The following is a 17448-nucleotide window of genomic DNA, read 5'->3' on the forward strand; positions in this document are numbered from 1 at the left end:
ACCTTAGTACTTAAAATGGCAGTTTTCTATTTATAATTGTCCAGTGGCACATACTACTAGAGATGCACATTTTTATGAAAATGGTTTATTTAGATGAAGCAGTGTTTTACATATTATTCAATATATATTTATAAAGGCCTGCAATGTTCAGGGGTATAGTTTCCATTTAATTTTTGTTCATGCTATAGTACGACAATGATAGTAATGACAAAAAGGGAACCTTTGATGCTACAGTTATCATAGAACTACAACTGCCATTATTACCTCAGTAGACATGAGCAAGCACAGAAATTATTTGCTTCTATTTTTTTTCTGTGTCTCTGCACATAGCTGAAATGAATATTATCTACTTTCGAACATATGTCATTTTTAAATAACCATAGATAGAAAAAAAAAACCTCTACTTCTCCTTTAAGCAATGCATGAGCATAACTCAAGAGAGCAGCTTTTTGTATACACACAGGGCCATCAGGGGGGACAAGTGTCCCAGGCCCGGGCATCAAGGGGGGCCCTGCAGTGCTGCAGTTTTGAAAGTGCCAGGCCCCCCTTGTGAGCGCCGAAGATCTGCGGCCAGCCTGAACAGCCTAAAATGTGGAAGTGGCGAACAACCGAACTCCCGAAGCGGCGAAAAGACCTGAAGCCACGAAAATAGCTGAAGCCTCGAATCGGCGAAAAACCCCAAAGTCACAAAAATAGCCGAAGCTGAAATCCCGAATCGGCGAAAAGACCCAAAGTCCTGAAGCGGCGAAAAGACCCAAAGTCACGAAAACAGCCGAAATTGAAGTCCTGAAGCAACGAAAAGACCCAAAGTCACAAAAGGAGGCAAAGTTGAAGTCTTGAAGCCATGAGTTCAAATCTACTGAACACCAATTATTTTATTATTTTAATACTCTATAGTCCCCTGCCACCACTGTTTTTTTTTAAATATTTTTTGGGGCCCCAATTTTTTTTTAACTTGTAAGGGGGACCCTGGCGCCAAAGTTTTTTTAAAAAATATTTTTTTGGGGCCACAATTTTTTTTTGCTTGTAAGGGGGGCCCTGGCCCCAATATTTTTTAAAAAAATATTTTTTTGGGGCCCCACATTTTTTTACTTGTAAGGGGGGGGGTCCTGGCGCCAATGTTTTTTTAAAAATATTTTTTTGGGGCCCCAATTTTTTTTACTTGTAAGGGGGGCCCTGGTGCCAATGTTTTTTTTTAAAAAACTTTTATTAAAAATTATAAGGGGGCCCAGACCATCAATCGCTTTTTATAACTTGTGTGTGTTGGAGGGTTACTTTTTTTAGCACTGATGTCTGTGTGGTCTTTTAACTGTGATGTGGAGTGGGCAGGGTCTGGTGCGGGGCTTGGTCACAAGGGTGATGGGGGGCGTTGTACAGGCAGGGGCGCTTTGCCAATGAGGCGACTTGAGACTGTTGCCTCAGGCGGCAGCGCCCCACTAGGTATCAGGGGCGGCAAAACTGCCGTTCCTGCTTCTTTAAGAGCCAAATTGCCGGTTTTCAAACCGGAAATTCGGCTCTTCTATCGCAGAGAGTGCACTGGCCCTCTCTGCTGCCCTGGTGGACCCCCCTGGACCCCCTCAGGTGCAAAAAGGTAAGCGCATGGGGGAGGGGGGCGGCAGCAACTGTTGCTGCCACGGGCGGCGAAGGGTCCAAGATCGCCCCTGTGTACGGGGCCCCGTGATTTCTAATGGCGGCCCTGTATACACATTACCAGATTGTAATAAACAAACAAAAGAAATTCCAACGTTTCGTTCACATTATCGTGTCCTTCCTCCATCCCTGAAGTTCATTTAATCGAAACGTTGGAATATCTTTTGTTTGTTTATTAAAATCAATTAATCTAACTGAGCCTGTTGAGTGTGATACTTTATTGTTGAGATATATATATATATATATATATATATATATATATATATATATATATATATATAATTTTTTTAAATATATGTGAAAACAACTTTATATATATTGCTAGTGAGCAATAACATGCGCACACACACATATAAGAAAGATTAGAGTTAAATACATTTAATTTGTATGATATTGTTACAATGCTAAAGACCCTCGGGTTCCCAAACATGAAGCATTACAGAATTGAATTCCTGGCACAATCATGGTTGCGATGTGAAACTGCTAAACCTAGGAGGAAGCTCTACTTTTTTGCTAAAGATCAAACAGGCAGTAAAATTTACATTTCACGGCAGTGAAACTACCAAACCACAAACCCTGTTTTTTGGGATATTTGTGTGGTAGTTATGCTACTGACAATTATACTGTTTACATCATCAAAAAGTTAGAGATTCTACCAGGTTAGTATGAGATGTGTACCCGTTCTAAGACCAATTTTGTGAGATTTGCACAAGATTCTGCTATTAGTTTACTAAAACTGCCCAGTATTAATAATATATGCTATATAACCATAACTGAGGAGCAATATATGTAGCTCACAGGATATTGGACTCCTTGAATATTAAATAACTGTCCCCAAATGTGCTGATCTTACTCAAACTTCATATTTGATTTTTTATATTTGTGGATATTTATTGTAACTCATTAAAACAGGGATCCCCAACCTTTTCAAACCGTGAGCAACATTCAGAAGTAAAAGGAGTTGGGGAGCAACACTAGTTTGAAAAATATTCTTGGGGTGCCAAATAAGTGCTGTGATTGGCCATTTGGTAGCCCCTATGTGGATTGTTAACCTACATTGAGGCTCTGTTTGGCAGTAGTACTGGTTTTTATACAACCAAAACTTGCCTCCAAGCCTGGAATTTAAAAATAAGCTCTTGCTTTGAGGCCACTGGGAGCAACATCCAAGGGGTTGGAGAGCAACATGTTGCTCACGAGTTACTGGTTGGGGATCACTGCATTAAAACATCAATTTTAGATTAACTCATACACTACAAATCTTATTAGCCAAAAGGAAAAGCTGGTGATTATTTTATTAAGGTTGTAACAGTATTTCATTATGCTCCTGCCCTAAAATTTGCCCAAATTGTACAAAGACCAGAACTTGCTCTGCGTGTGGTATGTTTTGTAAAGAATGAATATATTGAGTAGTTGGGGTAAAATGCCCTGTGATTAATTTGAATTTTTTTTCTTTAATGTATTCATTTTTCAATGTCTTATGGTTTGATGGCCAATGCCAATTGAGAGAAAATATAGGATTTTGAAGAAGGCACATGTAGAAATCATAAGATCAGTCATTTTCTCTAACTGGCAGAACACCATGGAAGCAGCTTTCAGCGGCAAGCTATAGGACAAAAGCAGCTTTACAAGGTTTCAGAAGGCATTTTCAGACTTTGCCAGATACTCTATTCTTACAATGTTATTGCTATGATTCTGCTTGAATCAAATGATGTTTCATATACTTTTATCTCTACACAGAATGCATTCTTTTAGAAATGCTGAATTTCCATTAAGTACTGTAAATCAACAAGTAATTTTATATTTCAAATTATTTTTGCTAGGGGTATTAAACTTAGTAAACTAAGATTATTTTAGATTCTCTTCTGATAATCAGTTTAATTGACATGCCCCCTAAATATGATTTCAATTGTACACCTATAAAAAAAATGTTACATCTTTCAAGACTAATCTGGCTATTGTACTCTCTAACTCCACACATTTTTTCATCTGTTGTTAGGGTCATGCTAGCAGTCATTCATTCATTTGATCAGATTGTTTCATTGTTGATTCAGTGTGATTTTGCAGTTGATGTGCATGGCTCACAAAAGCCATTCAAGGCATTGTAAATAAACTGTGGTTGTATAAGACCGGTTGTCCTCAGCACTTACTTTAAGTAAAACAACTGTAATATTATGTATTAATTGGTATACAAAATAATCTGATAAAATGTTTAGAATGTTAAATTATATAACCCCTCCCCAAGAAAATTTAAGAAAAAATGTAAACTTAAAGAAAAGAAAAACTACTTACACAGAAAAATATATCAAAACTACTATAAAGGTAATTATACTAGTTGCAGAATATTTATTATTACATATTATTAAAACCTATTTAATTCTACAGAGCTGTACAATAAAAAGGTGTTTAGACTGAGATATCCAAACCTGGATATTAGGAAGAATAGGCTTTAATGTGCTTGTTCATTATGAAAATTGGCAAGAGACTTGATTGCTGTCAGTGATCACTATTTGCACAGAATGTTGTACCTCACTTGTAATTAAACTGTTTGTAGTACACGGCTTTTGTAATTAAACTGGTTCACTAATCAACTAAATATAGTTTTAAGGCTTTCTTCACACCTTTAATTACATACTGAGTCAGGGCTGTTATGTAATAACACACCCAACACTCAAGAACAGAAATAATGCCATTTTAGTGTTACACACAGAAACCAGAAGAACAAAAGAATAAAAAGAGCAATAAATGTGACTTTTTAATTTTTTCTTTTCAGGTTCCACTACTTTATACCCTTTAATACGTAGCTTGGAATTCATCTGTATTTAACCCTACAGACCCCATCTTTTGCGTCTTCCAGTCGGCAAACCCTACAAATGCCTAAAAACAGTAAAGTTACTCAGCGAGAGCACTGCAATCAGCATGTCACAGAGTCTGTGGCTGACCTCTTGGCCCATGAAGAACCCATAGATCATAAAGCCAGTGCTTTGAATGTATCGGGTGAAGATAGCCAGCCAAAACTGCTTGAAGACAGTTCAGAACTTGAAGACAGGCCAGCATGGAACAACAAATTACAATATATTCTTGCACAAATTGGATATTCTGTAGGCCTAGGCAATGTATGGCGGTTTCCATACCTTTGTCAGAAAAATGGAGGAGGTAAGAGAGGCATTTTCATTGTAATATTAAGTGTAACAAGCTTTGTTTAGTTGAATGTAGTGAGGTTTAGCTTGTTTACATGCCGTCAAATGTAAAAACTTTACGTTGCTAAGCATGCATTAGACATATTGATGTGGTGAGCAGTGCTGCTTTTCATTGGTTCATTTCAGTATTTCTGTTAATTGTTATTTACTGTAGAACTAAGAGAATTAATACATGCTGTTTGTCATCAGAAATTTGATTAATAAAATTCTAATACCTGAACAATTAGATTAATAATAATAACTAATGTTGACATGCTTCCATTAATGTCCACAGTTACTTTTTAGTTCCAACAATAGTAGTCACCATTTTTTTTTCCTACTTATTGTTGTGTTACATACTGTTACAATAGATTTTATGTTACTTATTTACACAGAGTTGACAAAGTGGAGTATTATTTTAAAAAAAGCTGAAGAATCTTAAGTATTAACTCACTTTGTTGTGAAACCCCTATCTTCAGAAGCCACATAATCAGTTGTATGAAGTCCACCTATGCACAATTAATGTTACATGAGCTCAAACTAAATACTGTATGCCTCATTGACAAGTTTGTTAGAAAACAGGATAATTTTTTGAGTATCAGGGTAAGAGATATGAAATATATCCCAATAAGAACCATTACGGTTATAAGATCTATCTGGGTTGCTTGGGAATGGGGTATGCTAGAAAAGGGGCCTTTCCTTAATTTTGATCACCATACCTTAAAGGAACCGTCCAGTGTAAAAATAGAAAGGCTGTGCAAAATAAAAAATGTTTGTAATATAATTAGTTAGCTGAAAATGTAATCTATAAAGGCTGGAGTGAATTAGCATAATAGGATAATCTAGCATTATCAAGCATAATAGCCAGAACCCAACTTTCTGCTTTACATATCTCTAACTCTTAGTTAGCCAGTGACTTTAAGGGGTCACATGTGACATAATTGTTCAGTTAGTTTGCTTTTAATTTTTAGCATGCAGGTCAGATTCAAAAGCAAATGGTTATGACCCATATGGCCCCCTTTCTAGTCATTGACTGGTAACCAATAAGAGAGCTGCAAAGCAGGAAGCTGGGTTTTGACTATTATGTTAGACTTCTGGCCACTCCAGCCTTTACAAATTAAATTTTTGGCTGATTAACTATATTAGAATTTTTTGCGCAACCTATCTATTTACCCAGTTTTTATTTTTACACTGCTAAAAAATTTAAACATTAAAGGGGTTGTTCACCTTCAAACACTTTTTTCAGTTCAGTTGTTTTCAGATTGTTCACCAGAAAAAAAAACTTTTTCAAATGATTTTCTATTTTCTATTTGTGACCGTGTTTCTAATATTGAAGTGTAAAGTTTAATTTCTCACCTTCTAAAGCAGCTCTGGGAGGGGGGGTTGCTGACTCTATAACTGTTCTAAATTGATACATTTAGGGGGTTATTTATTAAAGTCCGAATGGAAAAACTTTTTACTATAAAATCCGAATTTTTAGAGGGGGAAAAAAGCTAAAATTTTTCAGGATTTATTAAAGTCTGATGCTGCAAAAAGTCAGAATCTGAAAATTCGGCATCTAAGACCTGCCGAGGTTGTCAATAGGAGAGGTCCCTATCCTATTTGGAAGTTTCTGTGGTCTGTGCTGGAATTAGCCTAAAACTTTGACTTTCTTGGTAAAAGCCTGAAAAAAATGTTACGATTCGCAGAATCATCGATTTTATTGAATTTGTCACGATTCGATTTTTTATAATAAATAAGGTCACATTGTGGTATCTAGTTTGGTGTGACTTTTATTTTAAAAAATTAAAAAATAACAGTTTTTTGAGATAACCCCCTTAGATACATTTCCTATTTTTGTCCCTGCTGAGCATTATCCCTGAGTTTCATAAAAGGCAGCTGTTAGAATTGATACAATAGTTACTAATATTCCACAGAAATGTATCAACTAAATGTAGCAAATATTAACAGTTTAGAATGCTCCTGGATCACTAAGCTGCCAGACTGAAACACCAGAGACAGGAACATTAAACTTGAAGTTTGGGAAAAATAAAAGATAAAAAGCAATTGAAAAAAGTCTTTGTTTATGGTGAAAACTCTGAAAACAACTGAACTGAAAAAGTGTTTGAGCAAAAAGTGTGAATTTAGAACTCACCACAACAAAACTCACTCACTCACTTTCTATTCATTCCTATGGGCTTTTTAAAAGCACATTTATCAAATGGTGCACTCTACTCATAAATACAATCCTAAAAATCCCATAGGAATGAATAGAAAGTGAGTGAGTTTTTCTGTGGCAACTTCCGATCTCACATTTTTATAAATATACCCCTAAACATACCAATTGGATTGTTTTGGCACTAATATGGATTCATGCAGCTTAGTTACTAAGATGCTATATTATTATTACAGGAAAACATAAAATTCTTAAAAATTTGGATTTTGTGCTTTAAAATTGGCTCGATTGATTCTTCTAATTTGGAGCTTTCTGCATAATTGGTTTTTGGAAAAGGGATACCATTATAAATTCATTATCCATTTTATAAAAATGGAAAGAATATGACACAATATAGACTGACGAGAAGACCACCCACCAAAGCTCAGTGACCAAATAAGATGGGCATTTGTCAGATGCAACCAAGAAATCAGTGACAACTGTGAAGGAGCTGGAGAGTTCCACAACTGAGGTGGGAGAAACCATCCATGGGACAATTATAGCACAGATTTTCCTCAAGGCTGGACTTAAAGGAAAAGAGGCAATAGGAAAGCCTTTGCTGAATAAATAATTGCTTATTAAAATACATCAGAGATATACAGATAAAGTCAAAAACATGTTTAGAGGAAAATTGTCTTTCAGAGACTAGCAGCCTGGGTTGATATTGACTTTACAGCAAGACATTGACTGTAAATACACAGCCAAAGCTAAGTGAAGTGATATAAATTCAAGAACCTCAATGTCTCAGAATGGCCTAGTTAACAATGGAGCTTCTGCTATGAGAAACTTGCTTTAGGAGGCAGCATCCAGGCCCAGACTAGCAATCTGTGGATTCTGGTAAATGCCAGAGGGGCTTGCTCTAAGATTCCATATTGGGTTGGTTAGGAATTGTTGGAGCCTCTGTGTACTTGAAATGCCAGGTCCTATATTGAGTCTCAGTTCAAAGCTTGCAGCGCCCAACAGGATAACAGGGGTGACATAAAACACAGCTGGTAACCTTAAGAGCTGACATTCAATATTTTTATGTAATAGGATAATTTCTACTCTCTAGTTAGTACATAGAGCACAGTTATATTACCTCACTAGTGATGCAGTCTCTACACATCGCTTTAAGTACAGGTTTGAAGGATAAGCACCTGTTTCAGGGCAACAGTGTGAGCTGAATTGTCCTGCTAGTGAATTTGCATACATCAATCTGCTGTGTGAAGCAAATTGCATCCAAAGGTTGTTCTACCAAATGACTTAAGGGTACAGAATCGTTATGCAACCAACAAATGTATGATTTTTTTCATTAACAATTGTGCCACAATAAAATTTTTTATTATGGTTATTATTATTGTTGAAAGTGTTAATTGTGTTGTGCAAATCAAATGGTAAGAGTCTTAATTAAATCCATTTTCATTCCTAGCATGTAACAACAATATATGCAAACATTTTTAATCTAATTTATTTAAATTATGTATTTATTACAGATCCAGTCAGTTGTGAGTATACATGAACACTGTAGGGCTCATTTTCAAATGAAAGTGCAAAGCACAAAACCACATTATTTTTAATTCTTAAGTGCTTAAATGCCACTCACAAAGTTACTTGAGTCTATACATGCTTCATTTGCCTAGTACCAACAATCCAGTGCAGCCGCCTTTGAGTTGAGCTTACAAAGTACGGTGTAACTGAGCACTAGAATTAACATCTGTCTTAAGGACGTTTGATTCCAGGGTTCCTTGGGTTGTTTATGCCTTGCACATTGGTGGGCCAGAACTGACACTATTTATGCACATTTTTAAAGGCTTTATTTAAACAATTAAATAATGAAAAGAAAACAAGGAAGATAGGCAATGTTAAAACATATCATGAAGGACAGATTGGTGAGGTAGCAGTGCATAGGTCATAGAAGCATGAATTCAGGATTGGGGTAAAGTCACATTCACTGTTTGTTTAGCCACCTAATTATCTCAGTGGAGGGTGAGTATTGGGTTTTACTGTCTCTGGTACCTTAAGTGTAGGTGTCTTTCCATGTGTGCACATTTTAACTTAACAAAAACTGGTGCCTCAAAATGCATATCAATTATCAAAGCTTATTTGTGCACACATTGGTAAATCATGTATAAGATGCATCACATTCTGTTTGCAGGTGCACCATTATTATAGTAGAGATCTGGGGAAAATTCTGCATGATGCATAAAAACCTGTGCCAATGTTTAACACTTTGCATGATAGATGGGTCCTAATGTCGATTTGTTTTGGCCTTTGACTTACTCCATATCTTCACAGGTGCTTATATGGTCCCCTACCTGATTTTACTTATTATAATTGGCATCCCACTCTTCTTTCTTGAACTGGCCGTTGGACAGAGAATTCGCAGAGGAAGTATTGGAGTGTGGAATTATATTTGTCCCCGACTAGGAGGAATTGGCTATGCCAGCTGTGTGGTTAGTATTGTCTTCTCTGCAAAATATAGAACTATAACACTATAGGTTGGCAGTCATTCTTCTGTGGCTACTTTCTTTTCTTAATCTGAACTTCAATTCATTGATTATGACAACATTACATTTAAATAAATGGTTGAACTTCTATTCATTTATTATGCCAACATTACCTTTACATACATGGTTGTAATGCTGCAAGTTGGACAGGCATTGGACATTAAATCTAAAAACTTAACCATACTATAGATTTATGAAGCTTATTCTTTATAAACATGATAGTTTCACATTGAAAGAAGAAGAGAGACAGCACAGTTGCTCATGTGAACAAGGGGTGTTGCATGGAGCAATAACCAGCCACTTTTAAGCTAAGCTATAAAAAGCTAAAATAAAATACCCAAAAACACACATTTATGTAAACTTGGAGCAGCCATGTCAGGTGACAAACGTTGATAGGACAGCTTGCAGCACTGAGAGGGACTCACAGTAAATTTGATGGTTTACTGCTGTATAGGAGTCATTGAAGTCAAGGATGGAGATAGCATCTTCATTTTTGTAAAAATGGGGAAGTAGTTAACAGAACGGCATAGTAGGTGGCCTGTGTGCAAGAGGGATTAATTTAAAATAACGTTTTATGGTGGTTATTGTTTTTACTTTTCTAGTTGCTAGTTGGCTGTGTGGGACAGGAAATCCCCCTTAGTGTAGAAGGTTTTAGTAGGAGTTCTTCCTCAGTGGAAGGGAATTGCCCTGGAAATAAGTTAAAACAGAGTGAGGAATTTATCAGGTATTTTTTTTGATGTTGGGATAATTGATGACACCAAAGATCTTGCAAACTTTGAGATGTGCGAGCTACTGTGGCATCATTTTGCCAGTCACGGCCACAGTGTCAGGGCTTGGACTCTTGTACTGTTTTAACTATATTATGGAGGCTGTGAGTTGGAGAAATGGTGAAGCTGTTGATAAGTGACCTCAAGATTATTCACCGTTGTGTTCATCTATATCTATAGTATCTTAATAACTGTTGATAAACTGTTAGTAAAGTGGGAAGTCAGCACTAATCCAGAACGATGATAAAAATAACATTCCGTTCATTCCAATAGATTTGCCATTTTCAGTGAAGTTGCTCTGGGTCCAATACAACATTCTGGGAGATATGTATCTTCCCCTAGTGTTTTTCCAGCCACAGTGCCACACAGGTTTTAAAGAGAAAGAGTAAATAAGAGGGAGGAAGTTGTAGTTGAAATTGGTGAAGTTTAAAGCAAGGGTGGTAGAGCTTTTCATAGCGAATTGAATAGAAGCAATTTCAAGTGTTTCTCCCTCGTCCATGCTACTATGTCCAATAGACACAAATGCTTAAAATCAGTAATGAATTGAGCAATGATGGTGTCTGTACTTAAATTTAAGCATTTGGTCCATGCCTCTGGAGCTACTTGATACCTTCCGCTGCCCTAAATGATGGCAAGTTAATTAACCAGATACTAAATGTGTAGCAGCACTGCCAGGAATTTAATTTTGTTCCAGTGTTGTATGTCACAACCCGATACTTGACAAATGTGCAAGTAATTAAACACTAGGATAACAGCGACTTTAATATTGTAATATTGTCTCATTTAATGTATATTACAAATAACAAGTAATTAGGAAGCAATTCGGGAGAAAGAAAAAGCCATTTACCCTTCCACTGTCAGCTGAGTTTCTTTCTGACAGATGATTCTTGAGCATTTTGTTATTTTTCATTTTTTTGCGGTATTTCCTGTGAAGACTTTTATTAACTGGTAAAAATTATATATTGCTGGGGGTTTTTGTTGTTGTTTTAGGACAACCTACATCTGTCTGAATTTTTGTGCAATTAAACATCTATAACAAGATAATGGGCTCTATGTACCAGAAAAGAACACTCTTTCATAGTATAGATGACATTTTATAAATACAATGAAATGCAACAAAAATACAATTGATTTGTAAAGTTCCATGTTTCCAGAGCACATGTATGCCTTTCTATGACAAACTTCCAACTGCAACTAATATTGAAAAGCTAAAGACTTTAATTTTGCCTTCCTATTGACTACAATGCATTTTATTTGTGATTAGCACTAAGATTTTAATATTATGGAATTTATTTCCCTGAGGTGTTTGTACTGGCAGATACATAAGGTAATTTCGAGAAAGAATTAAATGGATTTTTAGCAAGGAGAAAATACATTGTTACTGTAATTAATTCTTTGCACTGAGTTAATCAAGGTACAAGTCCAATTACCATCTTGGAGGCAAGGAAGATTTTTTTGCCTCTCTGAGGCAAATACAACAATGCTTAAAGGGATCCTGTCATCAGAAAACATGTTTTTGTCAAAACGCATCAGTTAATAGTGATATTCGGCACTGAAATCCATTTCTCAAAAGAGCAAACAGATTTTTTTTATATTCAATTTGGAAATCTGACATGGGGCTAGACATTTTGTCAATTTCCCAGCTGCCCCTGGTCATGTGACTTGTGCCTGCACTTTAGGAGAGAAATTCTTTCTGGCAGGCTGCTGTTTTTCCTTCTCAATGTACCTGAAGGAGTCTCAGTGGGACATGGGTTTTTACTATTGAGTGCTGTTCTTAGATCTACCAGGCAGCTGTTATCTTGTGTTAGGGAGCTGCTATCTGGTTACCTTCCCATTGTTCTTTTGTTTGGCTGCTGGGGGGGAAAAGGGAGGGGGGTGATATCACTCCAATTTGAAGTACAGCAGTAAAGAGGGATTGAAGTTTATCAGAGCACAAGTCACATGACTTGGGGCAGCTGGGAAATTGACAATATGTCTAGCCCCATGTCAGATTTCAAAATTGAATATAAAAAAATCTGTTTGCTCTTTTGAGAAATTGACTTCAGTGCAGAATTCTGCTGGAGCAGCACTATTAACTGATTCATTTTGAAAAAAAACATTTTTTTCCCATGACAGTATCCCTTTAAGATGGGTTTTTTTGCTTTTCTGTATCAACTAGCCGTAAGGCAGGTTTCATTTAGAAAAAGATCAAACTTGATGGACATGTCTTTTTGTTTGTCAAGACTCTCATTCATCCAGGTCATGGTATATCTGTAGAAATAAGTCAAATCAACAGGACTTGCAAAACACCACTAATCCAACTGGCTTTCTCAATTCATTGAGACTTCTGAATTGAGAAAGACAGTTGGATGACTGGTGAAACATCTTCAAGAAAAAAACACAGCAAGTCCAATTGATTTGACTTATTTCTACAGATATAAAATGTTTTTTTTTTAACCTGAATTACTATATAACTATGTACGGCATTGTACATTTTTACACATACAGGATACAAACCAATGTCAATATAAAACTTAATAATTTTTCATGTTTTGGTGGTAATGGTCCTTTTTAAAGATCACTTTTTTTTTTTTAAATGTAGCAGTTTTTCACTGAAAACATTATCTATTTAATAATGATAGCTGGACGATGAATAAGGCATTTCTGTCTGCCACATAACAAGAACATGAATTCAACATTTTTATTAAAATCGGTTGAGTGAACCACTTATTTGTGCTTGCAGAGTCATTTATTGAAACACAGGGATGCCCAAATGACTCTCTCCCACCATTATTTTTTAGGTTTGCTTCTTTGTTGGCCTTTATTATAATGTTATCATTGGATGGAGCATCTTTTATTTCTTTCAATCCTTTCAATACCCTCTACCATGGAATGAATGCCCCACTGTGAAAAATGGATCTGTAAATGGTATGTATTTTATCTTTTTGACCATGTAATTCTAATGCTCTAAAAAACTGTTTGGCTCTTGTTACCTGACACAGTTCAGCAGGGGGATTATTTTCTTTCACTGACAACTTATCCATCCAGCTGGACAGGTAATTGCTTTTGCATTCATACTGTTTTGGTAGTTGCTGTGGAATCACACAGTCTATGCAAATATTGGGATTGACAATTGCATGAATAGGTTTTCTATGCTTTCTAGGTTTTCTCAAATGGGGAACTATCACTATTATAAAAATTCAACTAAACTGAAGTGGATGTTTAATAAATCTGTCTTGTAAATTGTTTGTATTTTCCCCAGTCACCATGATAAGCATTCACCAATGGGTTAATTCACCCTGCTGGCCAGCAGACAGGCCCTCCTTCCAATAGTTCAAAAGTTCCACTTCCTCCCTTGCCCCCTAGTCTTTTTTGTCCTGTCCAGGCCAGGGAAAGGATAGCAGTTTTAGAAGAATCAAGGCTACATTAGAAGAAGCGTGTAGTAAGGGCCTAAAAGCTCCCTAGTGTTGGGTCAGCAGGGGTTAACTTACAGGATCCATGGCTCTCCTGCTGTTTGCGGGTCAGGGGGTTGCAGAAGAGCGTGGTAATGAGCGACGCATGGAGATGGTGTTTGGATCCTCCTGCCGGGCAGGTTAGGTGAAGGGCCAGATGCTCGTGGGCAGTAGAGGGAGGATACAAATTACATATCCAGAATGCTGCCTCTACTATTTCAGTTATAATCACTTCCTGTGGGTGACAATTTCTGCCACTGGGAAGCGGAACAGTATATGCACCAGTTACAGGTATATGGGGCGACATCAGCTATATATCTTTCTTACTGTAATTGAAGGAGGAAAGCTGATTGTTTTTTGTTTATCCGCTCTCTTTATCTGATCAGTTCACCTATGGAACCTGGTATGTCGGAGAAAGTCTTTCACCCTAAAGGGAAAAGGTGATATATGTGACAGAGGGATGATGGCAGGGGCAGAGGACAGTATTTTTATTTGCAGCCTTCCTGCCACAGATGGAAAAAAAGACAATTTTTCGATAAGTCGGCAGCTGCTCTAGAAAAACAAAGGGAACCTGGAACCTCTTTGTCGCAAGAGAATAAATTATTTGTGGAGTCCTTAGCCTCAGTGATAAAACAGGCAGTAATACAAGGATTTCAAGAGGTATCAAGCTATAAGAAAAGGACAAGACATTATCATTGAAGACAAGCGGAGTCTTTTTTGGATGTGTCAGATGGAGATTTGTCGGCTGATTCAGATGTCCTGTTGCAGGCAGGATCAGAGGAAGGGGAGATTGAGTCAGAGGAAGAGTCCACATTTGATCTGCCAGTAATTGACCCATCGAATAAGGCAGTTAGGCAAACCCTGAGTCTAAGAAATTATCATCGGTGGATAAATGATTTCCTTCTTCAAAGAAAAAAAAACAGCATGTTTTTCGGTACATTCATTGATTAAAGAGATTATTGCGACAGAATGGAAGAAAACTGAAAAGAGCTCAGACAGCAGGAAAATTCAATAAAAAATATCCCTTTGACGAGCAAGATACTAAGTCCTGGGATTCGCCATCGAAAATGCATGTGGCTGTAGTTAGAATAGCTAAGAAGGCTACACTTCCAGTAGACGATGTGGCTGTATTTAAAGAGCCTATGGAAAAAAAGATGGAGTTCAATTTAAGAAAAGCGTTTGGGGCTGCAGGTGCAGCCTGTAAGCCAGCGGTGGCATTAACATCAGTGTCTAGGGTGCTGAAGGTGTGGTTGTCTGAGCTTGTAAAATGGTGACAGAATTTTTGTCCGTGCATCGATAGATCTGGTGCATTTTTCAGCAAGATCCATGGTGTTATCAGTGGCAGCCAGAAGATCGCTATGGCTAAAGTCTTGGGCAGCTGATAAGGCATCAAAAGCGAATCTGTGTCAGTTGCCATTGGAAGAAGACATGTTGTATGGAGACAAGCTTGACACAATCATAAAAAAGGTATCAGGAGGCAAAAGGGTATTTTTGCTTCAAGAGAACCAAGCCAAGAGAGCACGTTATGAGTCGGGCTACAACAAAGCTAAAGAGAATTCATTTAGAACTTCTAGATAGTATAAACCTGGTAGGGAATACTCAATACGTCAAAGTTCCAGAGGAACATCTAAGAGACCTGTTTTTTCCCCTCTACCTCATCTACCTCCGTTCAGCAATGAGGGTGTCAAGGCCCAGAACATGGTGGGTGGCAAGTTAGCAGAATTTTTTTTTTATAACTCTTTATTTATTTGAAGTTTCAACAAAGCATTGCATATCATCACAGTGCAGACTCATTTACTCACAACAGAGTCAGTGGCCTAACAACAAGGCATACACAAACGCATGAGAAAATTCCATGGAATAACGCCCGTGGGCGCACACCTTGCGGCATGTAAACAGAAGCATTAGAAATGGATATGAGCCTAGCATCGTGGACTAGGGTAGTAATCAAAAATTAAGAATGGAACAAGAAAGGAACAAGAAAAAAAAAAAAAAAAAATAACTAAACCGTAAACCATTTGAGCCCGGGGGAATCAGGGGAGAGGACCATCTGCTTACACAAAAGGAGGTGGGTATATAGACTCAAGAGCGACAGTGTCCCTGAGGGAATGGGCAGCTGCAGGTGGGATGGAAGTCAGGTAGAGATAGTATGGATCAAGTCCCAGTGCGACCATACTTTATCAAAGAGCATCAACTGGGATCTATGTAGGGCAGCCAAGTATTCCATCCGCCTCACATCCTGGATGGCTGTTTTGAGTTCGTTGGCCGAAGGAGCTCTCGGAGACTTCCAGTTTCGAGCTAAAAGACGTTTGGCTGCGGTTAATATAAGGTTGGCCAGTTTCTGAACAGGGTTCTTCAACCTGGGAAATGGTTTCCCTAAAAGGAATGTTTGCGGGTCTAAGTGTAAGGATCGGCCCAGCAGAGGCTCAAGCAATGCTAAAACTCCCAATATTCCACCAAGAGAGGACATGTCCAGAATATATGATACAATGTCCCTTCCACACCACAGTGTCGCCAACATGTCGCCGAGGTAGTGGGATATATAGAGTGCAATCTGGCAGGTGTCATATACCAGTGTGTGAGGATCTTATAATTCACCTCTTTGTGTGTCACACATGCCGAAGCCTTCCGGAGGTTTTCCCAGATTGTAGACCAGGTAGGTAAGGAGAGCTCTACTCCCAAGGTCTGTTCCCATAACCGCATATATCTATGTTTCACAAATGAGAGTTCAGTGTCAGTCGTGAGGATTCCATAAATATCCGAAATTAAACCCCTTCTGTGGGATCTAGTGGCCATAATAACGTCCAGCGGGACTGGTTAGGAGGCAATTGGGGACCAAACATCTTCAAGACATAGTGCCGGATCTGCAGGTATTGATAAAAAATTGCATTGGGTAAGTCATCATGTTTAGCTCGTAACTCTTGGAAGGTGAGAAGTTTACGAGTCAATGAGTTATAGAAATCCTTCACCTGCGTCAGATCATTCCTCAGCCAGGGTAGGGCAAAAGAGGCAGATAGGCCCGGGACAAAGTCCGGATTACCAAAGATAGGGGTCAGTCTGTGAGGGCCTTTAACAATATTGTAACGTGATCTGGAATAGTTCCACATGGCCAAAGTCAGTTTCACAGAGTTTAGCTTAATGTCCTTCAAGGGAACCAATCTGTTAATATCCCACAATAAAAAGGCTACTGTATACGGAAACATTGCATCATTTTCAATCGTGACCCATTTACCACAATGTGATTTGGCAGACCAAGCTACTGCTTGCCGCAGTTGTGCTGCTAGGAAATATTTAAGAATATCAGGTGCACCCAGGCCTCCCCACTTAATTGGGGTCACTAATACCTTACGGGCAAGCCTATGCGACTTGGAAGCCCAAATAAATCTAATAAGTCTAGCCTGCAGAACCTTCATGACCTTGTTAGGTATACGAATAGGGAGTGTTTCGAAGTGGTAAAGCAGTCTAGGGAGGGAAACCATCTTGATAGTGGTCATCCTGCCAAACCAAGAAAGCGTGTGGGAGGTCCACTTTTCCAAGTCACTATAGATCTGGGAGAGAAGAGGGGCGTAATTTGCCTTGTACAGCGTTGCATAAGTGGGAGTGATCCTGACACCTAGATACTTAATATAGTCAGATTTCCATTTATAGTTAAAATTTAATTGTAGGAGTTTGGCTTGGGAATGAGGTATATTTATGGGGAGGGCCTCCGATTTATCCTGATTAATCCTGTGATTGGAGAGCTTA

General features: G+C 37.9%; 1 protein-coding gene across 1 annotated transcript in view; it reads left to right on the forward strand.

Annotated features, from left to right (window-relative positions):
• The window catches only part of slc6a17.S (solute carrier family 6 member 17 S homeolog), a 42454-nt gene that overhangs the window by 8313 nt on the left and 16693 nt on the right, over positions 1–17448 (forward strand). The window contains exons 2-4 of the mRNA XM_018249342.2: positions 4421–4803; positions 9295–9452; positions 13054–13180. Coding sequence (XP_018104831.1) covers positions 4521–4803; positions 9295–9452; positions 13054–13180 — 568 coding nt within the window. The 5' untranslated portion in view covers positions 4421–4520. The remainder of the gene's footprint in view (positions 1–4420; positions 4804–9294; positions 9453–13053; positions 13181–17448) is intronic.

The sequence above is a fragment of the Xenopus laevis genome, chromosome 2S, assembly GCF_017654675.1.
Source record: "Xenopus laevis strain J_2021 chromosome 2S, Xenopus_laevis_v10.1, whole genome shotgun sequence".
NCBI lineage: Eukaryota > Metazoa > Chordata > Amphibia > Anura > Pipidae > Xenopus > Xenopus laevis.